At 43.8% G+C, this 15608-nt stretch overlaps 1 protein-coding gene across 1 annotated transcript in view; it reads left to right on the plus strand.

Annotated features, from left to right (window-relative positions):
• The window catches only part of ABCB9 (ATP binding cassette subfamily B member 9), a 33876-nt gene extending 27969 nt beyond the window's left edge, over window positions 1-5907 (plus strand). The window contains exons 11-12 of the mRNA XM_074972787.1: window positions 968-1104; window positions 4289-5907. Of these exons, the coding sequence (XP_074828888.1) occupies window positions 968-1104; window positions 4289-4588 (437 nt within the window). The 3' untranslated portion in view covers window positions 4589-5907. The remainder of the gene's footprint in view (window positions 1-967; window positions 1105-4288) is intronic.
• The last annotated feature ends 9701 nt before the right edge of the window (window positions 5908-15608 follow it).

Below are 15608 nucleotides of genomic sequence, written 5' to 3' on the forward strand. Positions count from 1 at the left end.
CCAGGGCCGACAGGCTGGAGCTCACGGGACTTGTGCTACTGCACCAAAAATAGCTGCAACATGGTTGCACCTCAGGCTGGAGCCTGGGCTCTGAAGCCGAGGGAGGGGGATGTGTTTCAGAGCCTGAGCTCCAGCCGGAGACGCAATAGCAACACAATTATTTTTAGTATGGTAGCACAAGCGCTGTGCGTCTGAGTCTGTCATCCTGGGCTTGGAGGACTCACTGCCGGTCACCGTGTAGACATATCCTTAGTGTCCCTGTTTGGGGGGGGAAGAGGCCCCAAGGACTGAACAGGATCAGGCTATAGAGATTGAATGAGCCCCCCCCATTCCCTTAATGCAGTCCTTTCAGCTTAGAGATGAGGTGCATTAGGGCACTAGCCTAGGACTTGAGAGACTGCAGTTCAATTCCCTGCTCTGCCACCAACTTCCTATGTCACCTTGGGCAAGTCACTTAACCTTAGAGTATCCTAGAATCATAGAATATCAGGGTTAGAAGGGACCTCAGGAGATCATCTAGTCCAACTCCCTACTCAAAGCAGGACCAATCCCCAATTTTTGCCCCAAATCCCTAAATGGCCCCCTCAAGGATTGAACTCACAACCCTGGCTTTAGCAGGCCAATGCTCAAACCACTGAGCTATCCCTTCCCCCATAGGAACAGTTTATCAAGGGTCATGGTGGATTCTGCTTCAATGATGATTTTTAAGCAAGATTGGATGGCTTTACTAAAAGATCTGCTCTAGGAGTTACTTTGGGGAAGTTCTCTGAACTGGGTTATACAGGAGTTTAGACTAGATGATCACAGTAGTTCCTTCTGGTCTTGGAATCTATTAATCTCTCTGCAGCTTAGTTCCCCATAGGGAAAATTGCACTGCCTTACCTCACGGGGGTGTACTGAAAGAAATCTGAATCCAGTGATACATCTTGATTTTTGTCTCACTTTTTCCCCCCCTTTCATCAAACAGAAGCTGGTGAAAAAGGAGCCCAGCTGTCTGGTGGCCAGAAGCAGAGAGTGGCTATTGCAAGGGCTTTGATCCGAGCCCCCCCAATCCTAATCCTAGATGAAGCCACAAGTGCCCTGGATGCAGAGAGTGAACACACGGTTAGTAGGGCTAATTCAGTTTATTCCAGGAAATAAATAGGAGTAAAGTCTGGACTTGGGGTACAGATGGGCAGAGACCTGAGCTGAAATTTCTAGATGGTGGGCCTGCATAGTCTGGACATACTGTGTTGCCTTCTTAACATCTGGCAATTGTTGTATGAGCAGGTGAGAATTAGAAACTAATTTCCGCTTTATCTTCTTTCAAACATAACATTGTAACCATTACAGAGGGAATGATCCGGCATCTGTAACATACCAAGCCTAATTCAGGTTAGATACAAATCGCTTTGCCCAGGGAAGAAGTTAAACAATGCACAGAAATGTTACACAACAGCTTAGGACAGGGAGTGGAGACAACTGTATCCTGGTGAAACTGCAGTAAGACAGAATGTAATTGCCTGAGCTGGAATGTAGCCAGGACACCAGAATGAGCCTCTCCGCTCTTGCCAAAAGTACCCAGGGAGCCTTCAGGGACAGTGAGCAGTCAAAGCCTTTGTCTAGTCTCTTATGACACCTTCGTACCACAGCACCCCCTAACACCGTGTTGGGATATGGCTTTGGTGCCATCTTGAAGGAAAATTGGTGAATTGCCAGCACCACTTTCTGCAGCAGCTACATTCTCCATAGAGATCTCCCATCTGAGTACAGTAACGCCTCGTTTAACGTTGTAGTTATGTTCCTGAAAAATGCTACTTTAAGCAAAACGATGTTAAGCAAATCCAATTTCCCCATAATAATTAATGTAAATGGGGGGCTAGGTTCCAGGGAAATTTTTTTCACCAGACAAAAGACTATATATGTACACACACAGAGTATAAGGTTTAAACAAACAATTTAATACTATACACAGCAATGACGATTGGGAAGCTTGGTTGAGGTGGTGGAGTTAGAGGGTGGGATATTTCCCAGGGAATGCCGTGCTGCTAAATGATTAACTAGCACTTGGCTGAGCCCCCAAGGGTTAACACGTTGTTAATGTAGCCTCACACTCTACAAGACCACACAAATGGAGGGAGGAGACACAATAGATGCATGGCAGTGGCTGCAAACATTCCCTGCGGAAACTGAACATGATGATGAACCCATGCTATCCCACTGGAGCCCACCACTCCCTCCACTTTCCAAAGTGCCGGGGGGTGCATGTGTGTTTGTATGAGAGACACATACCGTGTGTGTGTGTGAGAGAGAGAGAGAGAGAGACACACACACACACACCGTGTGTGTGTGTGTGCGTGCGTGCATGTGAGAGAGAGGTGCATTGCCCCTTTAAGTATGCTACCCCCACTCTAAGTACACTGCCTTTTTAAGTAGATCAGCAAGTTGAGACAGCAGATGCTGCCAGCAAGCTCCCTCCATCCTGAGTCCTGTGTGTCCCCCCCTGCTCTGTGGAGATGGGGTGCAGGAGCGGGGGGAGGAGGAAAACCGGACATCAGCACCCCTCTTCCCCCCCTTCCCCTGCACAGCAAGTAGGAGGCTCCCGGGAGCAGCCCCAAGGCAGAGGGTGGGAGCAGCACATGGCAATGCGGGGAGGGACACCTGAACTGTCTGGCAATTGATAGACTGCTGGGGGGGCAGCTGCACAGGGAACTTAGGGGGGCTGCCAGCCCACCCTGGTTCCAAGCCCCCACCAGCTCGCTCCAACGGGCTGCTCTTCCTGCAAGCAGTGGACAAAGCAGGTGGCTGCCAAACAACGTTATAAGGGAGCATTGCGCAACTTTAAACGAGCCTGTTCCCTAGTTGATCAGCGACGAAACAACGTTAACTGGGACGACGTTAAGTGAGGAGTTACTGTAGTGATTTTCCCCCAGACTTGCTTTGCTTTCAGGGATCTGATGACATCACAGCTTGAGGAGGTAATATGACTGCAGATCTACTGAACAATTCAGCAAAAACGTGGGGACTTGAGATCCATGGTTGACTGCAGCTGGTTTGAATACCTCATGTCGGAATGACTCAGTTGGTCAGACTGTGGAGCTGAAGTCCCACAGCAGGACCTAAGGGCACATCTCATGATGATGCTACTGTGCAGTACACAGAGCCTGGGACATTGTTAGGAACAGGCAGACGCATTGTATTTTGAACTTGTACACTATAATCTCAGTACACGATGCAACTTAATATGAGGCACTATAGCAAGATGTGTAGTCTACAGTGCCTGTCCCAAAACAGCATGATCCCTACGGTTAAGAGAAACTCACTCACAAATGTTGAAGCTGGCAGTGGAAGGGTGTTTAATATAATATACTTTACATTTATCCCGCGGCATTATACAAACTTCTGACCATTGAAATGCCGCCACCTCTAGGACGGAGTGCAGCACCTGCCACACTCCACAGGCGCGGGATGGAGGGGAAGTTTTGACTCCGGTTACTGAGGAAAAACTTAATTCTTAAAAAATGTGTATGAGTTCATTAATGTCCACATACAAACAGATGGGGCTTGGGCGTTTGGAAGGGCCTGCCTGAAAGTCACACTGAAATATACAAAAGGCCGACACTGGCTCTAGTCAAACTGAAATACAGGTTTGTATTTGTGTAACGTGAATGCATTTCAGGATTAGTACTGCTGACAGCCAGATGCTTTATTAATGATGACAGCTGTGGGACTACAGCCATCTTTGTTTCCGAGCAGGTAGAAGGTGTGTCCACTTGACACATACCTAGTCACCAACTGCCTCACTATGTTAAGAGAAATGTCTTGTTTTTTGTGATGCTGCCTTTATTGTTGCTCAGCCGGCCAATATCCCCTTTTTTCCAAACCAGTGCATTCACTAGGTGCAAGCTTCTTTCAGCCCCTGCCACTATAGAGCGGCTTCTAAATTCAGGGCCCAGTCCTAATGAGAGTTCACCTTGCAGGATCAGGGCTGTAATCTCTAGACCCACCAGACCAGTTAGTGGCTGCAGCAGCAGCTGCTGCATTGCACAGATGGGATTTGTGAGTTGAATTTTGAGCGGTTTGAGGGAGTGCTTAGGGATAAGTTGTCCATCCAGAGCAGTGATATTCATGCTTATTTCCCATTAATACTAATGGGATATCCTGTTCATAGATCCATGTGTATCCTGAGGAGAATAAACCTGTTATTGCAGATTTCTTAGTAAGGAGTCATAAAAGACCCTCCCGCATGGATAACAATGACGTTTGTATGTTAATCTCTTCCCTTCCCCACCCCCTCCCCCTCAAACAGATTCAGCAAGCAATTTATGGTGACTTGCAGAACCACACTGTGCTTGTCATAGCCCACAGGCTGAGCACTGTCGAGAAGGCACACAACATCATTGTTTTAGACAAAGGCCGAGTGGTGCAGCAGGGAATGCACAAGGAGCTCATGGAAGAAGGCGGCCTTTATGCTAAGCTGGTGCAGAGACAGATCCTCGGGCTCGAAACTGGCACAGGGGACGGCTGTCATCTGGAGACTAGCTTAGCTGCTGCCAGTGGAGATTCGATGAAGCCGCCGGGAGGACTGGATGAAGAGTTCAGGGTGTGACGTGCTCTCTCTGGATTGAGACAGGATGGTTACAATCCTGTAGCTCGCGAGTGAGAGAGCACCAAGGATTCCATGAAAGATCCTTGTTGGGATGCTGAAACAGGAGTCCACTGTAGTCCAGACTTGGACACATTACTGTAGAACAAGGCCTGTTTACTAGTCACGCATACTAAGCTTCCAGTAGGCAGACTAGTAAAACAGGGAAACGATGGGCCCAGTTTATTAAGGGGAGTTGGATCTTTAGCAGTTCCCAGTATTTCTACAGGGTTTCTTTTCTTAGAGTCAGCAATTCCCAAGGCAGTTGATGGGGTCTGTTCTCCCACTGATATGTCTGTTTAACTGCTGTTAATTGTAATGGGTGTTATACACATGCATGGAGGGGAAGAATGAAACCCCTTAAAGAACTTCAGGAGGTAGTTTTGTGAATTGGTAGGAAGACATTGAACATAAAGTAAGATCTTGATCCTGCAGTCACTCTATGGTGCCAATCCCGTACTCAGTGAAGTCAATGGAGAGGCTCCCATTGGCTTCAATGGAAGCTGGATCAGCCCCAAAGTGCAGAACTCTTATTCAAATCTATGAGAATTCTGCACAGAGTGTCTGCAGGTTCAGGCTCCTGTCTAAAACATTACCATGCAGAGCTTTTATTAGCTTCATTGCAGTGAGCCAGGGGCCCACCGGCAGATCCTGCCTTCTGAATCGCTGATGGAGTCTGGTGATTTTTTTGTTTTTAAAGGATGTAAAGTTTTACCATAGCTTGGTTAATTTTTTTAAATGGCTCTATTTCTATGGGCACCAGCCTGGTTTCTGTCTGGCTCCATCGTCCATTGAAAGCCAGTCAGTCTTATTTCAAAATGTGCTTGTTTTTAAATTCACAATTTCAGTGCCCGGGTTGAGAAATATTACCTAAAACCAGGCGTAAAATATAACTAATGGCACTTTATAAACCCTACCCAGGCCCCATTCAGCTGTGGGCTATGCTAGCAATGTCAGTGCATGAGAAATCCATACAGCCGCATTCCTTGAAATCTAACTCCGACGGCCTGAATTCCACATTTAGTTCTTTGATTGTTTTTTTAAATTATTTATTTATTAGTAGGAGGGCAGAAAGAAAAATACCATTTCTAACTGCATACAACACTGGTGGAGCTGACCCAATCTTACTACCACTCCATAAAGACTGGCAGGAACGTTTATGCAGCCCGCAAGGTGCGATTTTAAAAATAGCATTAATTGTATCTCATACAGGGAAGATTGATTCAGGTTGCGCAGTTGTTTAATGACCTCAAGCACTTTAGCTCTCGAGTTAATTACTTTCCAGGGTTTGGCTGCTGCTCTGTAATACTTTGCGGCAGCTTTCTTGTTTGCAATGTTGTTGTTTTTTATTTTTAAAGTGACGTTTTACAAACTGTTTAGTGTCCTCAAAGGGGATACTTTAAAAATAAAGTACTACCTCTGCCGTTCAACTTCATACCCAGTGTCTCAAGGCTTGATTAATTCACAGATAAGTTGCAGGTTATTTTTAACAAGCCAACTTGTGAATACAACCACATACCTTTCTAGTTCTGTCACTGGGAATTAGGCAATACCTACAAGGATCAGGTTAGGCTGAACGTCAGCTAATCGTACTGAAGCCTAACAGTAGGTGTAACCAGCTTCACGACTTGTTTTTGTTCTGTCTCATTTGGTTAGTATGTCTGCCCTTCTGTATTATCTCATCATTTCACAAAGCAATGTGCCCCATGACCAGCTTGATCTTTAGTATCCAGCCTTTGTAATGTGATAAAAGTCTGGGCCCTGGAATTCAAAGGTAACCCAAGGGTGATGCCATTCCTAGTACAATCTTTTGTTTTATCTTCCTGTGCTTGTGAAATTCTGCCTCATTCTAGAGTCATCTGTACCGTTCTACAGACATTTCCATAGTTAAAGGTAAATAGCTAGGCACATACCTGATTGCAGAAGATTATTCTATAGGTGTGACAGGTTTATGGACCCCATGTAGAAGCTGAAAGGGGTAGAGTTAACTCTGCATTTACATCAATGTAACTAGGACCAAAATGTGGCCAATAATCCTTAAAAGTGGAGTAAATTTCTACTCCTTTGCAAAGTCTGAGAAATGTGGTTAATGGACCTAGAGGACACTGCCTTTGCCTATGCAGTGCTAGTTAGAACAATCCTAGGTAAAGAAAATAAAGTGCCAGCTAACAAATGGGATGCTGGAAACCAGAGCTAGAGGTACATGGGTGAGCTGGAGAGTCCTATAAAAATTAAATGGGGTATGTAAACGGTCATACATTTCATTGCAATGCCAGCACTCTCAAAGACTGTACTGAACCTGAGCCTGCATAGTGCTTTGTTAAAATGCACTCAGATAGGATTCTTTTTCCCAGGCTTATTATAATAATCTTATTTTTATTAATACTCCAGATGCTTAAATCCTAAGAATGCATTGGAAACTGCAAACTGGGCATCTCAATGGCAACAGTCTGACCTAACATCAGATGTTGACTTTTCTAGGTGTTCATTGCCACAGATGCTGAATTCCCTCCTATACAGTAGAAAAACTCAAAGCAAATTTTCTGGATAGGGTTAAATGTTAGGGTTTGTGAATATCTTTAGTTATCCTGTCAAACCACAAGTAGGGCTGGATCTTTCTTTATGCTAAGATCCCTAAGATTTCCTTGTAACTTTGGTGCCTTGGAGTGAGCCCAGACTAAAAGTCAGGATATTAATTGCAGCTCTACGACTGACTCTCTCTTTTTTTGACTTGGGCAAGTACTTAAATAATGAATATTTACAGCTCACTGCAAGTGTATAATACATTCTGCCTTCCACGAACATATGAACTCACAACTTCCAGTGTTTCCCCATCTATAAAATGGGGTACTACTGCCTCACAGGGATGTTTGTATCAGTTAACATTTCAAAACACTTTGAAGATGTCTGCAAAGTATTTTATTCTTATTGTGCCTGTACCATTGCTCTAGTGAGGTTTGAAATAGCTGTTCTATTCTAAACCCCCTCATTCATTCCTCACGCTGTCTGTTCAGACCGTATTGAGTTATGCAATCGTGGAGAAAAAGTTTTCTCCTTTTAAGATAAAGGGTATTTATTTTCCACACACATAACTCAGCTGACTTTGTTTTAAAACTTAACCTGTTGACCTTGATACTGAAGGCACATGCTGGAGAGCTGGAAGAAATTAGGTTTGGAAAGAAGTTCAGAATGATTGCAATTGCTATGCTGAGCATGTGTAGCACTTTCCTTCCTACAGCTACTTCATGTCATTCCAAGAGCCGTGTGCGTACTGGCATAAACACAACTGTGTTTGGTGTAAATGCTGAAGGACCCCCCCAGAAATCTATTCAAGGTGAGATACTGTGGTCATAGCCACGCATCAGTGACACATGGTTACATCTGTACCTTCACGCTGACAATGAATGCGGATGTCCTGTTGACATCACCATGGAAACATAGTGTGGTGAATCAACCCAGCTGTGTTTATTTCAGTATGTGTATATTCTAATACATCTGACTATGCCAAAATAAGAACACGTATTTATTTCAGTGGTTAGGCATTGGAGTGTTTGGTTACGCAGGTATGGGAAGACATTACAGATCCACAAAGCACCTCTATTTCAATATTTGAGTTGCTAGAGATCTTTGTTTTTCAGAGCTGAGCGCCTTAGCTTCTAAGTTTTGTGCACTGACTTCATTGGGAATTTATGATGACCAGGGTGTCCAGGACTAGGCTCTTACTGTATTGCCTCTGTAGGATACCCTGCCCTTTCTAGTCTGAGAAGCAAGGTACGGACAATCAGCTCTTGCTCTCTTAACTAGCATTGGGACCACTGTCTCTTCCCCAATGTGCTGGATGGTCACATCATTTTGATATATGAGAGAATCAGCCTTTGACTAAAATGGAGTGTCTAAAGAGAAGCTCCAGGGGGCTCCTCTTCCTAAATATACAAAAGGAAATTAACAAGCCACAGGGTAGCTTGAATGATGTACATTTGTTTAAAAAAAAAAACAAAAAAAACCCAGGAGTACTTGTGGCACCTCAGAGACAAACAAATTTATTTAGGCATAAGCTTTCGTGGGCTAAAACCCACTTCATCAGAGCAGGGGTTAATAGGCTTCAAAGATTAGATTTGCAAATTCAGTTTCTACTAACTAACCAGTTTTTCCAGGCAAAACAAGCTGTCAAAAAGGTGACTTGCAAAACATGGATACACCTAATAAATATGCACCGGTACCAGAAATAACCTTGAAATGATACAAGGGGAGAAAGGGAGATCCAGGATCACGTTTAAAAATACATCAATATAAATATTAATAAAATAGGTTGGATGCTGATTCTTTCTAATACTAATGTTGGATTCTTTATTAACTGCTATGCAATATGATTTTCATTTTGATCCTGAGCCTTTTCATTCCTTTCTACTGAAAAGAAATTCCTCTTGCCAGAAGAAAGCACTTTGATAGATATACAGGCCATTTTTTCAAGGGCTATGGGAGAAATCCACTTCACTACACCTGTGGGTTTTGGTTGTATAACTGAGTGCTGTAAGGAAAGGAGCCTATGTTCCATAATTTGCATGTTGACAAATTTAATGTTCATAAAATGCTGTCAGCATAAAAGTAATGCTAGTAAAGATAAACAGGAACCCCTCCTAAGTGTCTGATGTCATGACATGCACAGTTCGTGATAAGTGTGGCGTACCTCCCAGTGTCCCAACAGAGGAAAGATTCTGGAGTTCTTGACACCCAGCCCTCTGCTCAGTCCAAGAGACCATTCTGCCTCAATATCTTTATCTCTCATTAATGTGACTGAATGGAATTGCACATAACTGTCAAGATTAGAATACATGTTTATACAAAAAGCAGCTGAACTCTGCTTCTCATTTCACCTCTCTTTTAACCTCAGTTGCCTCTCCCAGCTGGCTAGGAAGCTAAATTACACACAAACTGTGTCCAAGAAGGTAGGGCCGTAGGTGACTAACATGCCACCCAGCAAGCTACAATAAGCAGAAATTCCACCCCAAGAGCTATAGCTCTTAAACAAGTCTGATGAAGAAGGTAGAAAGGTTATTGGCAAAAGGGGTTGTACTCAGGGGTTGAAAGTAAGCTGGTTCGGCATACCAGTAAAAAGTACCCAGGCCTGTACTCAGCTGACATGAAAGTGCTGCTGGAAGGGAGCCATCAGAGCCACCGATGGGGGGCACAAAAGGGGCAGTGATGTTAAAGTGCTGCCGTGGCCAAAAGGAGCAGCTGCCCCGGTGTTGTGATTTAAAAGGGCTGGGGGCTCCAGCCAGAGCCCCGGGCCTTTTAAATCACCGCCGGAGCCCCAGGCAGCATGGGCCAGGCAGCGTGGATGAGCTGGCTGGGGGATGCTGACCCCCCACCCCTGCCCCTTACGGAGCCAGCCCCCATATCGGTAAGTATTGAATGTTACTTTCACCCCTGGTTGTACTTAAGCACTAATGAGTGCGTTCAAGTCCCTCTGTAAATTTTGCCATGACTTCACTATTATGTATCAGCAGGTTATAAACTTTAATTTAATAAAAGCTACTAATGTGAAGTGTGACTAATTAGAAGAACTGATTTACTGATGGCTGGATTACCAGACTCACAGCTACCCCCATTTTCACATAGCTCCCCCTTGGTGTAGCAGTCTGGGGGAGGGGAAGTGGGCTGATCCTGACTGGGGCCTTGCTGTGCCACTGTAAACCAAATAACTAAACTAGTGAGTCTTCCTAAACAGGTAGTTGTAATATGAATAATAAATGATTGATAGTGCTTCACCCAATGAATTCAAAGCATTTTACAAGTATTTGTTATTCCTTACAATCCTCCTATGAAGTAGGAAGAAATTCCCAATTTTATAAATGAGGAAATAGGCAAAGGCTGAGAAACTTCCTGAAGATCATACGAGTCAGTGGCAAAATTGGGTTTACACATCAGAGTTCCACGCTCTTAAACCACACCATTGCCCAATACTGCTTATAAAGTGACCCTGATAAAGTTATACCCACTTTATACCTTTATAAAGGAGGGTCTCTTTTAAGCCCTCATCTATTTAATTTCTCCTCAAATGTCTTTTAAAAAATGTTATTTTTCCCATGATGATGGGTGTGTGTGTGTGAATGTTATGTGGTATTGTGTTGTCATAGCAACTATCTGCTAGTTTTGAATAACAAGGTCATACTGCAACAGCTCATGTCAGTCAGCTGTAAACACACAGGTGAAAATTGCTCATGAGTAACATTTATTTACCCTTTTTGTATCATCCCCCACTGTTGAGGATATACACACAATAGAGATATTCTTCAAAAAGCACAACATACATGTTGTATGCTGGTTTCAGAGTAGCAGCCGTGTTAGTCTGTATTCGCAAAAAGAAAAGGAGTACTTGTGGCACGTTAGAGACTAACCAATTTATTTGAGCATAAGCTTTCGTGACCTACAGCTATGCTGGTTGTGTGGCTTGCCTATAAATAATAATGACAATGATTGTTCAAAGAAAAGGAGTACTTTTGGCACCTTAGAGACTAACCAATTTATTTGAGCATAAGCTGTCGTGTAGCTCACGAAATTAAAAAATTGGTTAGTCTCTAAGGTGCCACAAGTACTCCTTTTCTTTTTGCGAATACAGACTAACACAGCTGCTACTCTGAAACCAATGATTGTTCAGTATATTTGAGCCTGGGAGCTTAAATTCATAACTTTGCTAGACACTAAAAATCATGGAGTGAATTGAGACACTAGATTTGTAGCTTACTACAACAATCTATAACCTGCTACCAACTCTGCCCAGCTGCTTTCTTCCCCCCTCCCTTCTTTTTTTCCCAGTGACTGGAGGGAAGTTAATGGGCCACTTCACCTTGAATGGTCCTTTGTGTTAACTACTTATGTCAAACAATCTGTTCCACCTTGTATTTAGCTGTGACATGATGAGTATGTTTCTCAGACCTGAAGAAGAGCTCTGTGTAAGCTTGAAAGCTTGTCTCTCACCAACAGAAGTCGGTCCAATAAAAGATATTACCTCACCCACCTTGTCTCTCTAATGATTGTTCAAATCAAGGAGCTGAGTATGTTGTATTAGACTGATGATAGACCATAATTTTTTTATTTATACATTCAGGTGTCTGCTAGGATATCTTGGGCCAACTTCATCCTTGGTATAACTCCAATAAATTCAAATGCAACTTTATTACACTTCAATGGAGATACACCAGAGATAAGCTTGACCTAATATGGTAACTGTATTTCTTCCATCACATCAAAAGTGGCAAAAACCAGGATCATGACCTTATGACCACTACTTGTCCCCTCCTCTTGGCTGCAAATATTTTAACTATCTAAGCATTCCAAGAAGTCAGTACTTACATAATATGCAGACTGGAAAATATATTGATCCAGTAAATGATTTTTAGGCACAATTTTATCAGCTACTATCGTAATTGGAAATTTCCTGGGTCAAATTATTACTAGACCAAATTAATTCCTGGTGTAACTCCATTGATGTTAATGGAGTTACACCAGGAATACATTTGCCCACAGTGTATAAAACATTTCAGAATGTTGCTGCTATACAAATATTTAACATATGTACTTAACAGATATTAATCAGAAGAAATAAGCAAATTTTAAAATTAAAGCAGACACTCCAACATGAGCCACAACTTTTTGGTGTGGTGGTTCTGAATCTTTAAATCTTCAGGTTTTTGCTGAATTAATAGTCTCTAAACAATTTTGGATTTAATATGAAAGAAAGAGCTTTGCATATGTTCTGTGATTCCACTCTTTAATAGGAAAATACGTAGACACCGACAAGAGTTTGGCAAGATATTATATTAGCTATTTTTATATGAGTGAGTACTGAATCTAGATTTGAGAACAATAGTCTGGTCATTCTTCTGAGACTTTATGCAGTCAAGAGCTAAATTAGTAAGGAAGTGTGGCTAAAGTAAAGTTTTCCTTCCTAATTTACAGCTGTACAGCCATAAACAAAAGTGGAACAAAAATACATGTAATTATGACAGGTTTCAGAGTAACAGCCGTGTTAGTCTGTATTCACAAAAAGAAAAGGAGTACTTGTGGCACCTTAGAGACTAACCAATTTATTTGAGCATAAGCTGTAGCTCATGAAAGCTTATGCTCAAATAAATTGGTTAGTCTCTAAGGTGCCACAAGTACTCCTTTTCTTTTTACATGTAATTATGTTAGTCTGGATTATTGAAACTCAGTGGTTTTCAACCTTTTTTCATTTACAGAACCCTAACAAATTTCAAATGGAGGTGCAGACCCCTTTGGAACTCTTAGGGGTCTGCAGACCACAGGTTGAAAACCACTGCTGTAACTCATTGTATCTGAAACTAAACATGAAAATGATGCACAGGCTCCAGCTAGTTCAGAATGCAGTGCCCACATTCTCCATGGACCTGAACTCAAGCCCCTCAACTGGCTCCCAGTCAGTTTCCAATGCCAGTTTTGGTCCTAATTTTCAAAGCACCAAATGGATCAAGAACCAACTACATACAAGACCAAATTCAGTCTATGAATCATCATGACAGCTGAGCTCCTCTGGGACAATGTAGATCTCAAAGCTCAGGACAAAGTATGTGAGAGCTGGAGACAAAACATTCTCTGTTGAAGGGATCTGACTAAGGAACAATCCTCCAATAAAGAGCAAGTGAATCCAGAGTCTGATCATCTTTAGGAAGACTGGCAAAACCTTTCTCACTGAGAAGGTCTTTCCACCATAAGTAATGGTCACAGTTCAAACATCCCTTTTATTCCCACACCTCTACCAACTCTCCCCCCCCGCCAAAAAACCCCAACAACTACTCCATGCAGACTTATGACCTCAAAAAGGAGAAGTACAAAAGCCACCAGGAAGTCTACTAAGGAATTAATTATTGCTATTGATTTTACACAAGTGCTCAGCTGCTATGGTGATAAGCAGCAGTATAAATCCCATAGATAGATTTCAATTTTACTCTGTGATTTTGTACTAAACAAAAATTATAAAGCAAAAATTGATTCCATCCCTGTATTGTTATTTACAAAATGTAAACACTAAGGGTCACATTATATCATTTAGTATTAAATATAAATCCTAAGGCCCCAGTCCTCTAAATATTTACACACATGTTTAGCTTTGAGCATGTGCATAAGTCTTTGCAGCCGGAATTTCTGCTTGAAAATCTGTGTTACAATATCATAGAATCATAGAACAGGAAGGGACCTCGAGAGGTCATCTAGTCCAGTCCCCTGCAGTCAAGGCAGGACTAAATATTATCTAGACCATCCCTGACAGGTGTTTGTCCAACCTGCTCTTAAAAATCCCAAGTGATGGAGATTCCACAACCTCCCTAGACAATTTATTTCAGTGCTTAACCATTCTGACATTTTTCTTAATGTCCAACCTAAACTGCCCTTGCTGCAATTTAAGCCCCTTGGTTCTTGACCTATCCTAAGAAGTTAAGAAGAACAATTTTTCTCCCTCCTCCTTGTAACAACCTTTTATGTACTTGAAGACTATTATCATGTCCCCTCTCAGTCTTCTTTTCTCCAGACTAAACAAAACCAATTTTTTCAATTTCCCTCATAGGTCATGCTTTCTAGGCCTTTAATCATTTTTGTTGCTCTTCTCTGGACTTTCTCCAATTTGTCCACATCTTTCCTGAAATGTGGCACCCAGAATTGGACACAATACTCAAGTTGAGGCCTAATCAGCGCAGAGTAGAACGGAATGGTTATGGACCTAAATGGTTAGTAATGTTGAAAATATGAAAGGCTTAGTACCTTTTATTTGTGCAGGGGTGGGGGCGGGGGCATAGTTTAGTGCTGGGGAAAGTGCCAGATTGTTATCCACAGAACAGGTACAGCTTGAGAAGGGGAAATACAAGCTTCTTCCTCCCTGTCAGCATACCTCAACCCTGACCTGAAGGAACCATATGTAGGGCGAAGAGGGGAGTTCAGTCTCTATTGCCTAGTCCTTCCCCTAGAGTACCCCCAACCCCATGATCCACTCTGTCCAACTCCACTGCTCACCTTCCTTGTGTCCTCAATACTCCAGAGACTCTGCTTTCTCCAGACCCAACCACACTCTCCCAAAAAACCCCCAACGCTGCCCTGAATCCACCCCTTCAACTCTCTCCTGTAGTCTCTTCACCCTCCTCCCAGTTCCAATCAGTGTCCTCACAACTCCCCTCCAGTGACCCCTGCTCCTCTCAGTTCCTCTCCTAGTGTCTCCCCTCAGTGACCCCAGCTCCCCTCCTTGTGTCTCCCCTAGAGACCCTCCCAGTTTCCCCCTAGTGTCTCCACTCAGTGACCTCTGCTCCCCTCCCCATGTCTCCCCTCCCAGTGACCATTGTTGCCTCTAAGCTGTGCGTGTGCGCACACACAGATCCTAAACCCCGCGCACACGGCAAAACACTGTGCACACAAAAATTTGCACAGAAGCACAAAAATTTGCATTGAAGAAATTTTTTGCGCACACGGCCTGTCAAAAATTAGAGGGAACATTGCCAGTGACCCATCCAGCTTGCCTCCTAGTGTCTCCCCTCAGCGACCCCAGCTCCCCTCCTCGTGTCTCCCCCTCAGTGACCCCTCCAGCTCCCCTCCTCATGTCTCCCGCTCAGTGAACCCCAGCTCCCCTCCTAGTGTCTCTCCGCAGTGACCCCTGCTCCCCTCCCAGTGACCCCCTGCTCCCCTCCTCCTGTCTCCCTCTCAGTGACCCCCCCAGCTCCCCTGCTAGTGTCTCCCCCTCAGTGACCCCTGCTCCCCTCCTCGTGTCTCTCCTAGTGACCCTTCCCAGTGACCCCCCCAGCTCCCCATCTAATATCTCCCCCTCATTGACCCCCAGCTCCCCTCCCAGCGTCTCCCCCTCATTGAGCCCCAGAGTCTCCCTTCCTCACCCCCGCGCGCGCCCTAACCGTCCCTCTCCTGCAGGGGGCGCTGCGGGTCCTGGGGCGTCACCCTCTACCCACCCGCACGGGGAGCAACCGCAGCG

The sequence above is a fragment of the Natator depressus genome, chromosome 15 (genome assembly GCF_965152275.1).
Source record: "Natator depressus isolate rNatDep1 chromosome 15, rNatDep2.hap1, whole genome shotgun sequence".
NCBI lineage: Eukaryota > Metazoa > Chordata > Testudines > Cheloniidae > Natator > Natator depressus.